At 35.0% G+C, this 16732-nt stretch overlaps 1 protein-coding gene across 6 annotated transcripts in view; it reads right to left on the bottom strand.

The window, feature by feature from the left end:
* ANGPT1 (angiopoietin 1) overlaps window positions 1-16732 on the bottom strand; it is a 239768-nt gene that overhangs the window by 68451 nt on the left and 154585 nt on the right. For 5 of the 6 annotated variants that reach the window (XM_046641603.1, XM_046641605.1, XM_046641604.1 and 2 more), the window contains exon 4: window positions 2937-3169. In XM_046641603.1, coding sequence (XP_046497559.1) covers window positions 2937-3169 — 233 coding nt within the window. The remainder of the gene's footprint in view (window positions 1-2936; window positions 3170-16732) is intronic. The other variant, XM_046641602.1, reaches the window with a different exon arrangement.

The following is a 16732-nucleotide window of genomic DNA, read 5'->3' as shown; positions in this document are numbered from 1 at the left end:
TCTTAGAGATAAGAAAACTGAAGCTAAAAGAAGCTGCTTGGATGATTGTCAACAGTCACGCACCCTGGAGCATTATATTCAGACATTTTCTGTGAAAGAAATTTTATTTATAGATAGCACTTAATACATTTGTGTGTAGTTAAATCTTGTCACTTGGAGAAGGAACTAAAATTTAATGAGTCAGTTATGTCATGTGCTCTTTGCTTTTATATGCAGTATCTAATTTAATTCTTTCCTTATCACTGTGAAGTAGACACAATTATCTTGACTTTATAAATGATGAAGCAGCTTCCTAAAGGTTTAATTAGTTGCCAATGACAGAAAAAACCCACTAAAAATTTATTTTCTTGCCTTGTAGTATTATATTCAGGCTGTCACCATAAATGACTGAGTCAAGTTGGAACCAGAGGAAACTTAAGGTCTATTAACAGTTTTGGCTTTTTGGATTATAACACAGTTCATGATGATTTTGCAAAATCTTTTAGAAGACTACTCTTTGAGTTTTTGAAATATGCATTTTAGAAAATTGATGCATTTATTGTGGTGTATTGATTTTGGCAACTTTGTATATATCTAAATTTCAAAGTAGAATATTTACATGTAAGCTTTTGATAAGTAATAAATCCATTTGATAAATGAATTTTTGGTCATAAAATTAGGGAAAAGTTTTTACTTATGTGTTTTAGAATTAGAATGAAATAAAAGTTCGTTTTAGTAACTGGTATTTAATCCAGTATTGCCATTTAAAACTTTAAAGTCACCATAACTAAATACTATGGCACCAGTGAAAATGAAGATATGCAGAGAATTAAAATCTTAATCGATGCCTTAGTGAGAGGCATTTTGTGTCTCTTACGAGTCCTTAAATGACCAAATATTTAGTTAGAGTACTAAACTGTGGGATTAAAGAAAAAAATATTAACAAGAAGCAAATAAAATCTGTGGTTATGAGACCACAGAACATTGGAAAATAGGGCAATCGGCTTACGGTAGGATCATAAGTGCTGTAGTTAAATCAGGATTTATTTTAGGATTGTATCATTAAAAAGAAAATATTTATCTAGAGGCCTGAAGTATTAGGCAATTTCTGTCTCGAGTATTACTTTTTTTATTTTTGGATATGCTATATCATGGAACAGACAGAGGTACTTTTCTCACACCCTGAGTGGATGTTAAGGGTAGCATCTATCAGGAATGCCATCGAAATTGTTCAATAAATGTTTCTTGAATTTAACAAATGTTTGGTTGCCTTATGTTGCACCCAAACGCCAAACCTAGCCAGTAATTTTAATTCTGAAGTCACCCCCTCACCTCTAAAAGTTTACAGACATATTTATTAGATAAATACTCAGAAAAGAAGAGAAATTATGATAAGCAGGGAGACATATGAGCTCTGTGAGAATCACCAGAGCTTGATATTTCTAACATCATGAAAAAAAAGAACTACTCGACTCCATGTGCGTTAAGTCTCCTGATGATAAGAAAAACATGTTTTCAATCTTTCCCCAAATGTATTCAGTTCAATATGCGAATAGATATGTCTCATATTAATACTTAATTTCTAAATACTCATGAGCTCTATTAAAATTCTCTGGCAAAATCTTACCATGCTTTCCTTCCAGTGGACTCTAACTCAAGGTTTTGGCAGGCTCTGACTGATTAGCAGGTTTTTTCCTTCCCAATCACATTTTTGAGCACGCCCAAGTGGAGCTCTGGGAACTCACTGTTTAAAAAGTATTCTTTACAAAGTATATTAAGGCCTTGTTTAGACTATCTAAAGAAGATATAACTCAAGGTAATGGAGTGTAATAGAGAAATGTGAAATGTCTTTAAAACAAGATCACTTAATATGGAGTTATCCTTTATACTCATATCTATACATGAAAGTATGGAATTGAGCTAATTTTTCATATAGCTCAAGCCCACTATTAAATTAAAGGAATCTCCACATTTTGTATATTGCATTTGCACACAGAGCCTTTACATGAATGCTCATAAGTCACAGCTTAATGACAATCATAACTTTCAGATGTAAGTGGTGTTCTCTTTCACTCATCACCATTTACCATTCCATCTTCACTCAGAGAAAGGCTGATCAGTGAGCAGAACTACAGAAGATGACCTTAAGCTACAAGCTTTGAAGAGCTCTCCTGAGGCTCAGGAGAGGTTCTGCTTCAAGTGGACAAGTGCACACAGAGGCACTCATTCAATAATTGTTGGGTAGATGGATGGACAGATGGATGGACGTCTTCTAAAGAGACACAGGACTGCAATATTTCCAATGGTTAAATGGTTCCAGATATTCTAGTGATATTAAAAGTTTGTATTTCCACTGTCAAAAAGACACCACAGAATAGATGTGCCTAGACTCCTTAGTTAGGTCTCCTCTGCACAGAACTAAGCATAAGTGATCTTGATAAAGACTTTTAATAACAAAAATTCTTTCTCCCTCATAATAGTTATTGGGAACTTCTATATCTCCTTTTCTCTGCAGGCAATTCTTCCCTCTCACCTTCTGCAAAAGAAACAATTAATATTATTTTTAAAATGGGAATTCTCCTGAAACTTTCCCAGGTACTCTTAACTAATCTTTAGCATTGGCTAATTACTGTCCTGTATAATTGTGTCTAACACCACCACACCAAATAGTTATCGATGATAGTATAGATTTTATCTAAGGTTAAAAAGACTAAGAAAGAAAGAAGAAACTAGAAAGCCCTTTTAGAAAGATATTGTGAATTCAAGCTTATGAAGACACTCTGTGAAAAGTTAAAAACGTGAGAAAATTGTCAGTGAAAACATTATGAAATGCTTCTAAGAATAAAGTTCTTTTGCTGCTTTTACATAGCAATCAATGCAATGTAGAAAGTTATATGGAATATTTACTTGCTCCATATTAAACAAAATATTTACTGAAATGAGGAAGAAATTCTTACCACCTTCTTTAGTGCAAAGGTTGACGAGGTTATGCACTGTGTCCATCAGCTCCAATTGCTGCTTCTGAAGGACACTGTTGTTGGTGGTGGCCCTGTTCAATTGTTTCTCCAGTTCCTGGATTACAGATGTTTGACGAGTAACCAAGCTTTGAAGATTCTCTTTCTCTTCCTTTAAGGTGTCCAGCTCTTCCTTGTGCTTTCCTTCCATTTCCAAGATTTTATGTTCTAATATACTACAAGGAAATGAAGATAAGATAAAAATGCTATACAAAAAAATTGTACAACTAATTCCTGAGTTTATTTAAAGGTAGAAATTTTATTTAAATATTTCACCATGGAAATTGTTTTTAAGGGAGAGACTCAGGATATATATATAATATATAATATATTTTTTAAATCGGAGTGACATATACAACATGTCAAATGAATTATTAGACTAGTTGTTGTGAGAGTAGTGTTTATTTACTAAATATAATTTATTTCCTAGGGTTTATCTCCTATCCAGGGTAGCTGATTTGGACGCAAATAAGTATAGTCTGGAGAAGTTTCATTAAGGAAATGGAGCCGATAAAAAACAGAATAGTTCAGAAAAAGAATGTATGAACAGGGGCCGGTCCAGTGGCACAGTGGTTAGATTCACATGCTCTGCTTCGGTGGCCTGGAGTTTGCAGGTTCAGATCCCAGGTGCTGACCTAGCACCACTTGTCAAGCCACACTGCAGCAGCATCCCACATAAAAGAGAGGAAGACTAGCACATATGTTAGCTCAGCAACAATCTTCCTGAAGCAAAAAGAGGAAGATTGCCAATAGATGTTAGCTCAGGGCCAATCTTCCTCATAAAAAAAAAGAGCATGAACAAAATACAGAAACTATTTTTTATTTACTTTGCTTCATTCATTTGGGATTCTCAGAACATTAACAGTGATTAAATTTTGTAATAGTTCTGTGGGGTCAGGGAGTAGTATGTTGATGTAGAAAACACAGGACCAGAAAGTAAGCTATCTAAAGTCACAATGAACAGGATTTCTTGGGATTTTTGGTGCCTGGTCACATATCATAACCACTAGCTTACTTTATCTCTCAACCTAAGCTTCAAAATGAGGCTTAAAGTCATCACAAATTCCCAAATCACTGAATAATTGATTCTGAAAAGGAAGAAGATCACATTAGGCTGGTGGCATGGTCTCACAGTAGGATTTGGGGTGCTTTGCTCAGGGTGATGCGATCCTCAACTGAGAACCTTCTTTCTCTCAGAATGCTTCAAAGGATACTCCCCTTGCGCATTGCACATTAAAAATGATAGAGAATGCAGAAGCACTCTTGAATCCTAGCAACTGACTGGAAATAAAAGCATTTACATTTTATAGAGTGTGTAATATACTAGTATTCTTCAGAGAAAAGCCTTATCCAGTTTTCCCAGTTCCATTTTCAGAAGGTTCAAACAGTCCTTAGTTTACAAGGTGTTATTCAAATGTAACATACCAGACTAAGTACTTAATTTACCTTGGAGAGATATAACAGTGAATCATTCCTATAAGTTTTGAAAAAGGGGACACTAGGGAATGTTTTAAATTTAATACTTAAATCATAAAATAGAGTATGTTTGAAGAGCCAAACTTTTCAACTCCATGTACTGGGGAACAAGCTGGAATATCCAATTGTCCTTTAGATAGATTAAGAAATGTTGAAAGGGCCAGCCCTCATGACTCAGTGGTTAAGTTTAGTGCACTCCGCTGTGGTGGCCTGGGTCCACTTCCCGGGCACAGACTTACACCACTTGACTGTCAGTGGCCATGCTGTGGTGGCAGCTGGCAGACAAAAACAGGAACATTACAACAAATGTCAGCTCAGGGAGAATCTTCCTCAGGAAAAAAAAAAAAGCGTAGAAAGAACTGCCCATGGGCATTCCAGATCTTTGCCAACAAACCTGTCTCCCAAGAAAATGTGGCTTAGAATATGGCAGGAAAGTTGCCTGTTGAACCAAGCTTGAAAAATACTAGGATGCTTCTATGTATAAGACTCTACTGATTTACAACACCTTTGGTAGCATGACAAGATTCACATGTGAAAATTTCACATCGAGACCCATTAGGGGCAGCTCTGTGACGTCTGCAAGATAAGAAAAGCCATGTTTCTGTTTTATATATACATATATTTTTAATTGCAGTAATGTTGGTTTATAACAGAAATTTCAGGTATACACCATTGTATTTGACTTCTGTATAGACTACATTATGTTCACCACCAAAGGTCTAGTTTGAATTGCTTTCATTCTATGGGACACCAACAGTGAAATAAGACCTGACCTGACTGATCATTAAGCAAACTCATTTTTTTGGTGAGGAAGAGTGGCCCTGAGCTAACATCTGTGCCAATCTTCCTCTATTTTGTATGTGGGATGCCACCACATCATAGCTTGATGAGCAGTGTGTAGGTCCGCACCTGGGATCGAAACCCACAAACCCTGGGCCACTGAAGCAGAGCATACGAACTTAACCACTATGCCACAGGGCCAGCCCCAAGCAAATTCAATTTTGATAGGTCTTGGGTGCAGCGATTTGGGGAAAATGTGATGGTCATTTACAGTTTTTAAAATGTTTTTGCAAATGAAAAATTTAAGCAAGAAGGAGTAAGATGAAAGACTATCTCTAAGGAGTGGGTACGATTCATTGTCTTTCAGTGTTTTCTTCTGTATCAATAACTTGTTGTTGAAGTTGACAGTTAAAAGCAAACAAAACAAAATAAAACAAAAGTATCTCCCCTATTGGTTAAAAAGCTCATCCCACCCACTGGTTTAGTGATTAGCGTACTTGCCATGGATGTCAGAGGAGGTCTTCTTTGTGCCTATTGATTTTTGGCCTTTAGATCTGAGAATTAACAATGATCAATGCCTTAGCACACTTTCAGCTTACTTTTAATTATTTTTGTTCCTCCTCATAGAGTAATGATCAGATGCAAGATACCCATAATATAGTCAGTTAACTTATAAGAAAATTGTCTTTTAAATTTACGAGAGTTATATTTTGCTATCAAGAAATCTTAGAATTAACTGTTAAAACGACAATAATGTAAAGATTAAAATTTGAATGATATAGTCGTATAACACAGGATAAAAACTCTGAATTATCATTTTGTTCCTAAAATAAGATGAGCAGAGGCTTTTCAGTTTTTCTAATTGGTAGGCAACACTCTGGTTTGGAAAATATCATATTATACTTATAACTTGTATTTATTAGTTGCTAAGTACCAATAGTGGTCTCAGCACTATGTAAAATGTAAAATGACACTATTCCTATCCTAAGAATTTATTTTTAAAGAGAAAACTTCAAATAGAAAAATAGCAGCTATAAGAAACTTCTGTTTCACACATAATACTTCTTTTTTGCTTTTTGCATCAATGTTTTTCTACTTTTGATGCATACCTTGTTCAAGAGGACAGATACTTAAAGATGGCTACTACCTGAGATGTTGATAAAGGAGTTTTGTTTTGTTTGTTTGTTTTATTTTTTAGGATAATTTGGAAAAAGTTGAGAATGGAAAGTTGATCAAAGAAGTCCTGGTGCCAAAGGAAATAATTCCGGACACTGGCTTGTGGAAGAAAGGTCCTGCATTTCCTGAGTTAAAGGAATATACACTTGGCGTGTTGGAAATAACATTAATTTTCATAACTCACCAAACAACCTTTAATGCACCATCACTACCAAGTATCGAAAGACATCAACATAGCCTGTCACCTTAAAATAGATATTCATGCAAAGTAAAGAAAGGACTGCTCACAGAAGTAAGAAGCCTGTTCTGCATCACAGAGATTTCACAGGATTGAGAATGAAATACAAGCATGAAAAAATAATATGAAAATGATTTCAGGCAAATTGGAAACATCTCACACTGTTCCCCAAATGGCAGGTCTTACCAGTTAATTCTCTCTTCCAGTCATTTTCTCATTTCACTTCTTCATTTGGAGTTCCTTACAAAACTTCTGTACTCCAGTAATTCTCTATTAACTTTATTTATTAGGGCTATCTTTTATATTAATGATCACATTTTAGACTTCTTCAGGCAAGACTGATCTCTTTTTGACCGTTACATTTGACTCTGCTCACCCCTCCTTTGCATCTCCTCTTCATATTTGGCTTCAAAAAAACTATTCTCTTTTCTTTGCTACTTCTCATCCATTGGTTGATATCTACTTGGGAAGTCAGCTCGTCCTCCTCACTATTTCCAAACTGGTTTAAGTCAAAAACTTTCTTGCCAGAAAAATTCATAGACTATCTCTAGTTATTAATCACGATGTTGTAATATATCATTATGGTTGTGTAGCATTTTAAAACTCTTATCTCCTTTGATTCTTAAAGCAATATAGTGATATAGACTGAGTAGATGTTACAACCCTCAGTTTATAGGTAAGAATCTAAATATCGTGCCCCAAATTGTGCATATATTGTGCCAGAATCAAGATAAAAACCCATGTCTTCTAACTTGTCAGATTAGAAATCTAACATCCCAGCACTGTGAAAACTAGCATTAGAGTCTCATCTCTTTGACTTAGTGTAATACAATCTCTGCCTATTTCAACCCCTTTATACTTTACCAGGAATCAAGGCATAAGCTTAACATCTCCTTAATATTTGCTGCTCTCTATCTGGTTATTTTGGGAGCTTGTCTTTCACAATATTCCAAACTATCAATCTTTTCCATGTACAAAAACAAAATTTCTTTGCCAAGCCAGTTTTTTTTTTTAATCTGAACTGAGATTTACTTAACTCCACTCTGCCTTAACCCTTCTGCCATCAAGTTTAATTTTCTTACTCATTATATTATTAATCATAATCCATTTTGTCCTCAATCTTTTCATTGCTTGTCTTACATTTTCCCTATCCCAGGGGCGTTGGGAGAGGCCATCTCAGCTAGGCACAGAGACCTCTATATATAAAGGTTGATCTGAAGGACAACATTACAGATCCAATGTTCTAAAATCAGATGAGAAAAGTAGCCATATTTTCCCTTCAGTGATAAGTGTAGCTTAGGTTTAAATGCATAATCCAAAACCTGGATGTTGATTCCAAAATTCAGTGCACTGTTTTCTAGAATGCACTCAGTATATTTTTATTAGGCATTCCATTGTTAAGAGTTCTATTATCAAGTTTTGGGGAAGCCTCAATTAAATAAACAGTTTTTATTATGATGCATCCTTTAGGGTTAGTGTTTTATGGAACAACAATTTATGAAACAATGCACCTAAATCTATTCAAATAGACCTAGAAATCCAAGGACAGAGTTTCTCACAGAATTCTCACTACTTCCTGTTTCCCATCTTTCTGGAAACACTCTGAGAAGAGACATGCATCGAATTTTGGCACTTAGCTTCTAGTTTGAAGCAGAGGTGCACTTAAATGAAGAATAAAATAAACAAAATAATCTAGGCCTTGAACTTCAGTAAGAGGTTCTCACTGAGTGTATACAAAGCCCTATTTGAATTTTTTGGTTGACTTTTCCCCCTCATTTCCAGTCTGCCTGCTCCATCAAATCTTATTGGAAATATTTCAAATCATTGAACACATTTTGAAACTTTCACAGAAAAAGCTTTCTCTTTCAAACTGTTTCCCACAATAGAGTTCTTAACATAGCAGCCAATGAATTCACGGCAGTGACAGTTGCCTAAGCTCTATGTGTGTAAACACAGCCCTTAGACAAGGAAGAAGATGTTGAAAATATAGAAAACTCCTCAATTTTATCTATTTGAACCTACTTACAGATGGTTCCATTTTTTAATTATTTTTAATATGCATGTGTCAATATGTGTAGCAATTTGGGTTTTAAACAGCAATTTTTTCCCCATTCAAACAAGAGTGTACTAAGTTCATGTTAAATTTATACTTTAAGTTTCTAATTTCAGCACATAAATTTTCCTTTAAAATATGAAGTTAAATATTTTTGCAATTCAGATAGGGAGCAGAAGCATAAATTACCACAAGTAAATATTGGCAAATAAATTTTTTAAAGTTTAGGGTAAACAAGAATGAGCAAAATATGCTGTGAAAGCCAGAAATCAAGAAGAAAAAAGTATATACATTTAATGACATAAAAATGTAATAACTCTATAAAAAATAGGCTGAACAAAAAATGATAAACTAGAGAAAATATTTGAAACATACATGAATAAGTTTTAACATCCATTAAAGAGCTTATGCGAGTTAATAAAGCAAAGATAAACATTTAATAGAAAAATGAGAAATATACATGAATGAGCCAGTCACAAAGAAGAAATGCAAGTGGTCAATAAACATGAAAAGATGCACAAGTTAACCTCTCAGGTAGACAAGACAATAGCTAGCAAAGTTTGGGGAAATTAGAAAGTTCATGCACACAAGGGGAGAATGTAAAATTTAGAGATAATTTGTCAATATCTATGAAAATTTTAAATAATCTCATAACAATTCTAATAAATTGTAAATTATAGTGCATCTATAAAAATTAATGAGGTATATCTGTAATTACATGTACAATACATCCATGATAAATTGTTATGAAGTAAAAAAATGCAGCATTTAAAAAATGGGTACAATCTATACACATACACATATATCACATAAATGTCTACTTTTGCATTTGTATGATTGCATATGGGTATGTGTCTGAGTAAACACACACATAACTATGCACACTCTATACACATGTATATCTTAGTATATTCATAGAAAAAGTCTGGAAGAATAAGCACCAAACTCTTAATCTGCTAATGATGATTCTCTGCAGGGGTTGATGGTAGTGGAGGAGCAAGGAATTAGGGAGACTTTGACTTTCAGTTGTATAAACATCTATATAACTTAATGTTTAGGTGGGTTTTTTTTTTTTTTTTTTTTTGGTAAAGATTGGCACCTGAGCTAACATCTGTTGCCAATCTTCTTTTTCTTTTTCTTTTTCTTTTTCTTCTTCTTCTTCGTCTCCTCCCCAAAGCACCCCAGTACATAGCTGTACATTCTAGTTGTAGGTCCTTTTGGTTATGCTATGTGGGATGCCACCTCAGCATGGCCCAATGAGCAGTGCCATGTTGGCACCCAGGATCCAAACTGGTGAAACCCTGGGCCACCAAAGCAGAGCATGCAAACTCAACCACTTGGATATGGGGCCAGCCCCAGATCAAGTTTATGTTGCATTTTTTATTAATCAGAGAGGTGTGGTAAGCAGTCATGGGTCTATAATGGTCTGGGAAGATACCATCTTAGAGATTAAAAATTGGGCTGAATTAATGGACCTCAGAACATGGACTGATAAACTTGGGTGCCATGCAATGGGCTTTTGGGTGCAGAATAGCAGAATAAACACCATCTGTATTTTATTTATACTGAGAATAATTAGGAGTGACATCAGCAACACAGCAAAGTGAGCTGTTCGCTTTATCTCTTCCCCTTTGAACTACAACTAAGTGGACATTCATTGATCAATGGAAGATACCCACACAGCACAAGAGGAAATCTGAGAGATCCATACAACCATACAACTGAAGGTGGATGGACTGGGCCTTTGGGAAGTAGTGGAGATAGGTGAGCATTCTGTGATTCTTCCCCAGCAGCCAAGATATGAAGAGCATAATGAATAAGATAAAAAACAATCTAGAATCCTTAAAAAATAGAGCTGATGTTATGGAGGAAAGAATTAGGGATGATTTAAAGGATAGAAATCCTTCAGCTAGAGGAGGAGAGAGAGCTAAGAGTTTAAAAGAATGAAGGAATTCTTCAAGAAATATCCGACTCAACTAGGAAAAGCAACATAAGGATTATAGGTATTACAGAAGAAGAAGAAAGGAGCAGAGAGCTTGTTCGAGGAAATAATAGCTGAGAACTTCCCAAACCTGGTGAGGGAACCAGACTTGCAAATACATGCACCCAACAGAACTCCTAATTACATCAATGCTAAAAGACCTTCTACAAATCATATAGCAGTAAAACTGGTAAAAGTAAATGACAAAGAATAAACATTAAGGGCAGCAAGCCAGAAGAAAATAACCTGAAAAGGAGCCCCTATCAGGCTTTCAGGGGATTTCTCACAGGCAAGGAGACTGGAATGAGATATTCAAAATACTGAAAGACAAAAACTTTCAGCCAAGAATACACTATCCTTCAGATATGAAGGAGGAATAAAAGCTTTCCCAGATAAACAAATGTTGAGAGAGTTCATCACCACTAGACTTCCTCTACAAGAAATGATCAAGGATGCCCTCATATCTGAAACAAAAAGGCAAAGGTCTACAAAGCTTTGAGAAAGGAAATAAATAGACAGAGAAAATCAGAAACCTATATTTGTCTTTCAGAACAGGGAAGCAAATGCTTAATTATAACTTAAAACACTTAGGGAAGAAAAGCATCAAGAGTAACTATAAACACTTCAACTTAGTCACAAGCTCACAACACAAAACAGAATAATTTGTGACAACAATAACTCATAAGGGGAACAGGAAAGGAATGGAACATCCTTAGGCTAATAGAGATAAGAGGCTATCAGAAAATGGACTATCTCATCTATGAGATCTTTTATACAAACCTCACAGTAACCACTAAATAAAAAATCAGAGCAGAGCCACAATTCACTAAAAAAGAGAAAACTGAGAAAACCAACAAAATGAAATGGCAGTCAAGAACACAAAGGAAGAGAAACAATGGAAATATAGAACAATTGGAAAACAATAGATAAAATGGCAGTATTAAGCCCTCATATATCAATAGTCACTCTAAAAGCAAGTGGATTGAATTTTCCAATCAAAAGACACAGAGTAGTTGGATGGATTGAAAAACAGGACCCAACAATATGCTGCCTCCAGGCAACACATCTCAGCTCTAAACACAAACACAGGCTCAGAATGAAGGGATGGAAGATGATACTCCAAGCTAATGGAAACCAAAAAAAAAAGCAGATGTTGACATACTTCTGTGAGGCAAAGTAGACGTCAAGATAAAAAAGACAATGAGAGACAAAGAGGGCCAGTACACAATGATGAAAGGGACTTTCCTCCAAGAGGAACACATGAACATATATGCACCCAACACAGGAGCACCAAACTATATAAAACAACTATTAACAGACCTAAAGGGAGAAATTAACAGCAACACAGTAATAGTAAGGGACTTCAATACCCCACTTACATCAATGGATAGATCATCAGAAAGTCAACAAGGAAATAGTGAATTTAAACAAAACACTTGATCAGATGGATGTAATAGATATTTACACAGCATTCCATCCAAAAACAACAGAATACACACTCTTCTCAAGTGCACATGGAAAATTCTCAAAGACAGACCATATGGGAAACAAGGCAAGCCTCAATAAATTTAAGAAGATTGAAATCATATCAAGCATCTTTACTGACCACAATGCTATGAAACTAGAAATCAACTGCAAGAAAAATGCTGGAAAAGTCATAAATATGTGGAGACTAAACGACACACTACTGAACAACCATTGAATCAATGAAGAAATCAAAGGAGAAATTCAAAAATACCTGGAGACAAATGAAAATGAATATACAACATACCAACTCATGGGATGCAGCAAAAGCAGTTATAAGAGGGAAATTCATAACAATGCAGACCCACCTCAACAAACAAGAAAGATCTCAAATAAGTAACTTTAAACTATACCTAATAGAAAAAGAAAAGCAAACAAAGCCCAAAGTCAGCAGAAGAAGAGAAATAATAAAAATCAGAGCAGAAATAAATGAAACAGAAAGCAAAAAAAATGTAGAAAAGATCAATGAAACTAAGAGCTGGTTCTTTGAGAAGATAAAATTGACAAGCCCTTAGCCAGACTCACTAAGAAAAAAGAAAGAAGGCTCAAATAAACAAAATTGGAAATGAAAGAGGAAAAATTACAATGGATACCACAGAAATACAGAAGATTATAGGATAATACTATGAAAAATTATATGCCCACAAAGTGAATAACCTAGAAGAAATGGATAAATTATTAGACTCATACAACCTCTCCAAGGTGAATCAAGAAGAAATAGAGAATATGAATAGGTCAGTTACAACTAAAGAGAATTAAATAGTAATAAAAAATTCCCCCAAAATAAAAGTCCAGGACCAGATGGCTTCTCCATTCAAAGAAGATTTAGTACCTATCCTTCTCGAACTATTCCAAAAAATTGATGAAGATGAAACACTTCCTAACACATTCTACAAGGCCAACACCACCCTGAGCCCAAAGCCAGACAAGGACAACACAAAGGAGGAAAATTACAGGCCAAATATTGCTGAAGAACATAGATTCAAAAATCCTCAACACAATATTGGCAAACTGAATACTGCAATATATTAAAAGGATCATGCACCATGATCAAGTGGGATTTATGCCAGGGATACAGAGATTGTTCAACATCTGCAAATCAATCAGTGTGATACACCACATTAACAAAATGAGGAACAAAACCCACATGATCATCTCAATAGATGCAGAGAAAGCATTTGACAAGATCCAACATCCATTTACAACAAAAACTCTCAATATAATGGGTATAGAAGGAAAGTAACAACATAACAAAAGCCATATATGACAAACCCACAGCCAATATCATACTCAATGGGGAAAAGCTGAAAGCCATCCCTCTGAGAACAGGAAAAAGACAAGGATGCCACTCTCTCTAATCTCATTTAACATAGTACTAGAGATTTTGGCCAGAGAAATTAGGCAAGAAAAAGAAATAAAACATATCCAAATTGACAAGCAAGAAGTGAAACTCTTGCTGTTTGTAGATGACATGACTTTATATATAGAAAACCCTAAAGAATCCATCAGAAAATTATTAGAAATAGTCAAAAACTACAGCAAATTTGCAAGGTACAAAATCAACTTACAAAAATTAGTTGCATTTCTATATACTAATAATGAACTAGCAGAAAGAGAAGTCAAGAATACAATCCCATTTACAATCGCAACAAAAAGAATAAAATATCTAGGAATAACTTTAACCAAAGTAGTGAAAGATCTATACAATGAAAACTATAAGACGTTGAAAGAAATTGAAGAAGATATAAAGAAATGGAAAGATATTCCACATGCATTGATTGGAAGAATTAACATAGTTAAAATGTCCATATTACCTAAAGGATTCTACAGATTCAATGCAATCCCAATCAGAATCCTAATGATGTTCTTCACAGAAATAGAACAAAGAATCCTAAAATTTCTATGGAACAGCAAAAGACCTTGAATAACCAAAGCAATCCTGAGTAAAAGAACAAAGCCAGAAGCATTATAATGACTGATTTCAAAATATATTACAAAGCTATAGTGATCAAAATAGCATGGGACTGGCACAAAAACAGACACACAGATCAGTGGAACAGAATTGAAGGCCAAGAAATAAAACCACGCATCTATAGACAGCTAACCTTTGACAAAGGAGCCAAGAGCATATGATGGAGAGAGGAAAGTTTCTTCAATGAATGGTGTTGGGAAAACTGGACATTCACAGGCAAAAGAATGAAAGTAGATCATTATCTTTTGCCAAACATAAAAATCAGTTCAAAATGGATTAAAGACTTGAATGTAAGACCTGAAGCCATAAAACTCCTAGAAGAAATTATAGGCAGTTTACTCTTTGACATGGATCTTAGCAGTGTTTTTTCAAATACCATGTCTACTCAGGCAAGAGAAACAAAAGAAAAAATTAACAAATGGGACTACATCAGGCTAAAAATGTTCTGCAAGGCAAAGGAAACCACGAACAAAAACAAAAGATAATCCACCAACTGGAAGAAAATATTTGAAATCAAATATCTGACAAGGGGTTAATTTCCAAAATATGAAAAGAACTTACACAACTCAACACCCAAAAAATAAACAATGATCAAAAAATAGGCAGAAGATATGAACAGACATTTTTCCAAAGAAGATATACAGATGGTCAACAGATACATGAAAAGATGTTCAACACCACTAATTATTAGCGAAATGCAAATCAAAACTACAATGAAATATTACCCTGTATTAGTCAGAATGGCTATAATTACCAAGACAAAAAACACAAATGTTAGAGAGGATGTGGAGAAAAAGCAGCCCTCATACACTGCTGGTGGGAATGCAAGCGGGTGCAGCCACTATGGAAAATAGTATGGAGATTTCCCTACAAATTAAAAATAGAAATACCATACAATTTAGATATTCCACTACTGGGTATTTATCCAAAGAGCTTGAAATCAACAATCCAAAGAGACTTATGCACCCCTATGTTCATTGCATCATTATCCTCAATAGCCAAGATGTGGTAGCAACCCAAGTGCCCTGCTATGGATGAATGGATAAAGAAGATTTGGTACATATACAATGGAATACTACTCACCCATACAAAAGACAAAACAGTCCAGTTTGCAACAGCATTGATGGACCTTGAGAGTATGATGTTAAACAAAATAAGCCAGACAGAGAAAGACAAATACTGCATGATTTCACTCATATATGGAAGATAAACAAACACATGGACAAAGAGAACAGATTAGTGGTTACCAGAGGGGAATGGGGCTGGTGGGTAAGCAAAAGGGGTAAAGGGGCACATATATATGGTGACGGATAAAAATTAGACTAGAGGTGGTTAGTACCACGTAGTCTGTATAGAAATTGATAAATAAAAAGGTACACCTGAAATTACACAGTTATAAACCATTATGATCTCAATAAAATAAAAAGAACAATATATTTATAATATTAAATGTAAATACTATGTAATTTGTGTTTTCTATTCTATTAAAAATATTTTTTAGTTGTGTGTGTGTGCGTGTTCACAGATAAATGACATTTGTTGAGATAGAGCTACTGGGATGTTTGCCAGTTCATCCTTCATTCAACATTCAAAAAGCATTTAATGCTATATAGACCACCTGTAGAGAATTGTGCCTGGGAGCATAAAGACAAAGATAAATAAAACGCAATCTCTGTGTCCCAGAAGGTCATAGCCTAATAGTAGAGAGATAGATACACACACACACACACACACACACACACAAGTGCACACACGCATATATTACAATGTGATGGGATAATTGAAATAATGGGTGAAAAAACAAGGTGCAGTGTTATCACATAAGTTGTAGTGAGCAAATCTATTTGGCAGAGTCAGAGAAGAGGTCTTGAAGGGGGTAACATTTGCAGTGAGTAGGGTATTACTCAGGGTAATTGTATTGAAGGGTAGACAGGAGTTTTATAAATTGAATAAAGAACTACAGGGCATTCTTGATAAGTCAAACATGAAACACATCTGAAATAATATCAAGTCTTCAGTGTGATACTCACAAGTAACATGATTAAATACTTACTGTGTGTGTCAGGCACTGGTCTCAGTGCTTTATATGCATTAACTCAATTATCCCACATCAACTCCATGCACTGCTATTATCATCATTCCTGTGTTACAAATTAGGAAACCAAAGCACAGAGAGTTTAAGTAACTTGCCGAAAGTCACACAAATAATTTGTGGCAGAGTTGGTTACAGCAGGATGAAGGAAAAGTGGAAACCCAGGCTGTCTGGCCTCAGGACTCATGCTCTTCACTAGTAGACCATACTTTCTAAAATATAAGACTTGAGGAAGTACAGGTATAAAATTAAGCTTATAATGATCATGGATGGTGCTCTATGCTAAAGAACTTGAACTTTCTTCAGTTGGTTACAGAGAATCATTAGGAGGTTGGGCAGATGGCTGTCTAGAGATTAAAAAATTGGGCTGAATTCGTGTGTGGGGGAACCTAAACAAAAGCAAAGAATAACCTGACTTGCATTTGAGAGAGACTTTGGCAGAGCTCT

The sequence above is a fragment of the Equus quagga genome, chromosome 16 (genome assembly GCF_021613505.1).
Source record: "Equus quagga isolate Etosha38 chromosome 16, UCLA_HA_Equagga_1.0, whole genome shotgun sequence".
NCBI lineage: Eukaryota > Metazoa > Chordata > Mammalia > Perissodactyla > Equidae > Equus > Equus quagga.
The sequence above is the reverse complement of the archived record's forward strand: the minus strand, read 5'-3'. Positions and strand labels throughout refer to the sequence as shown.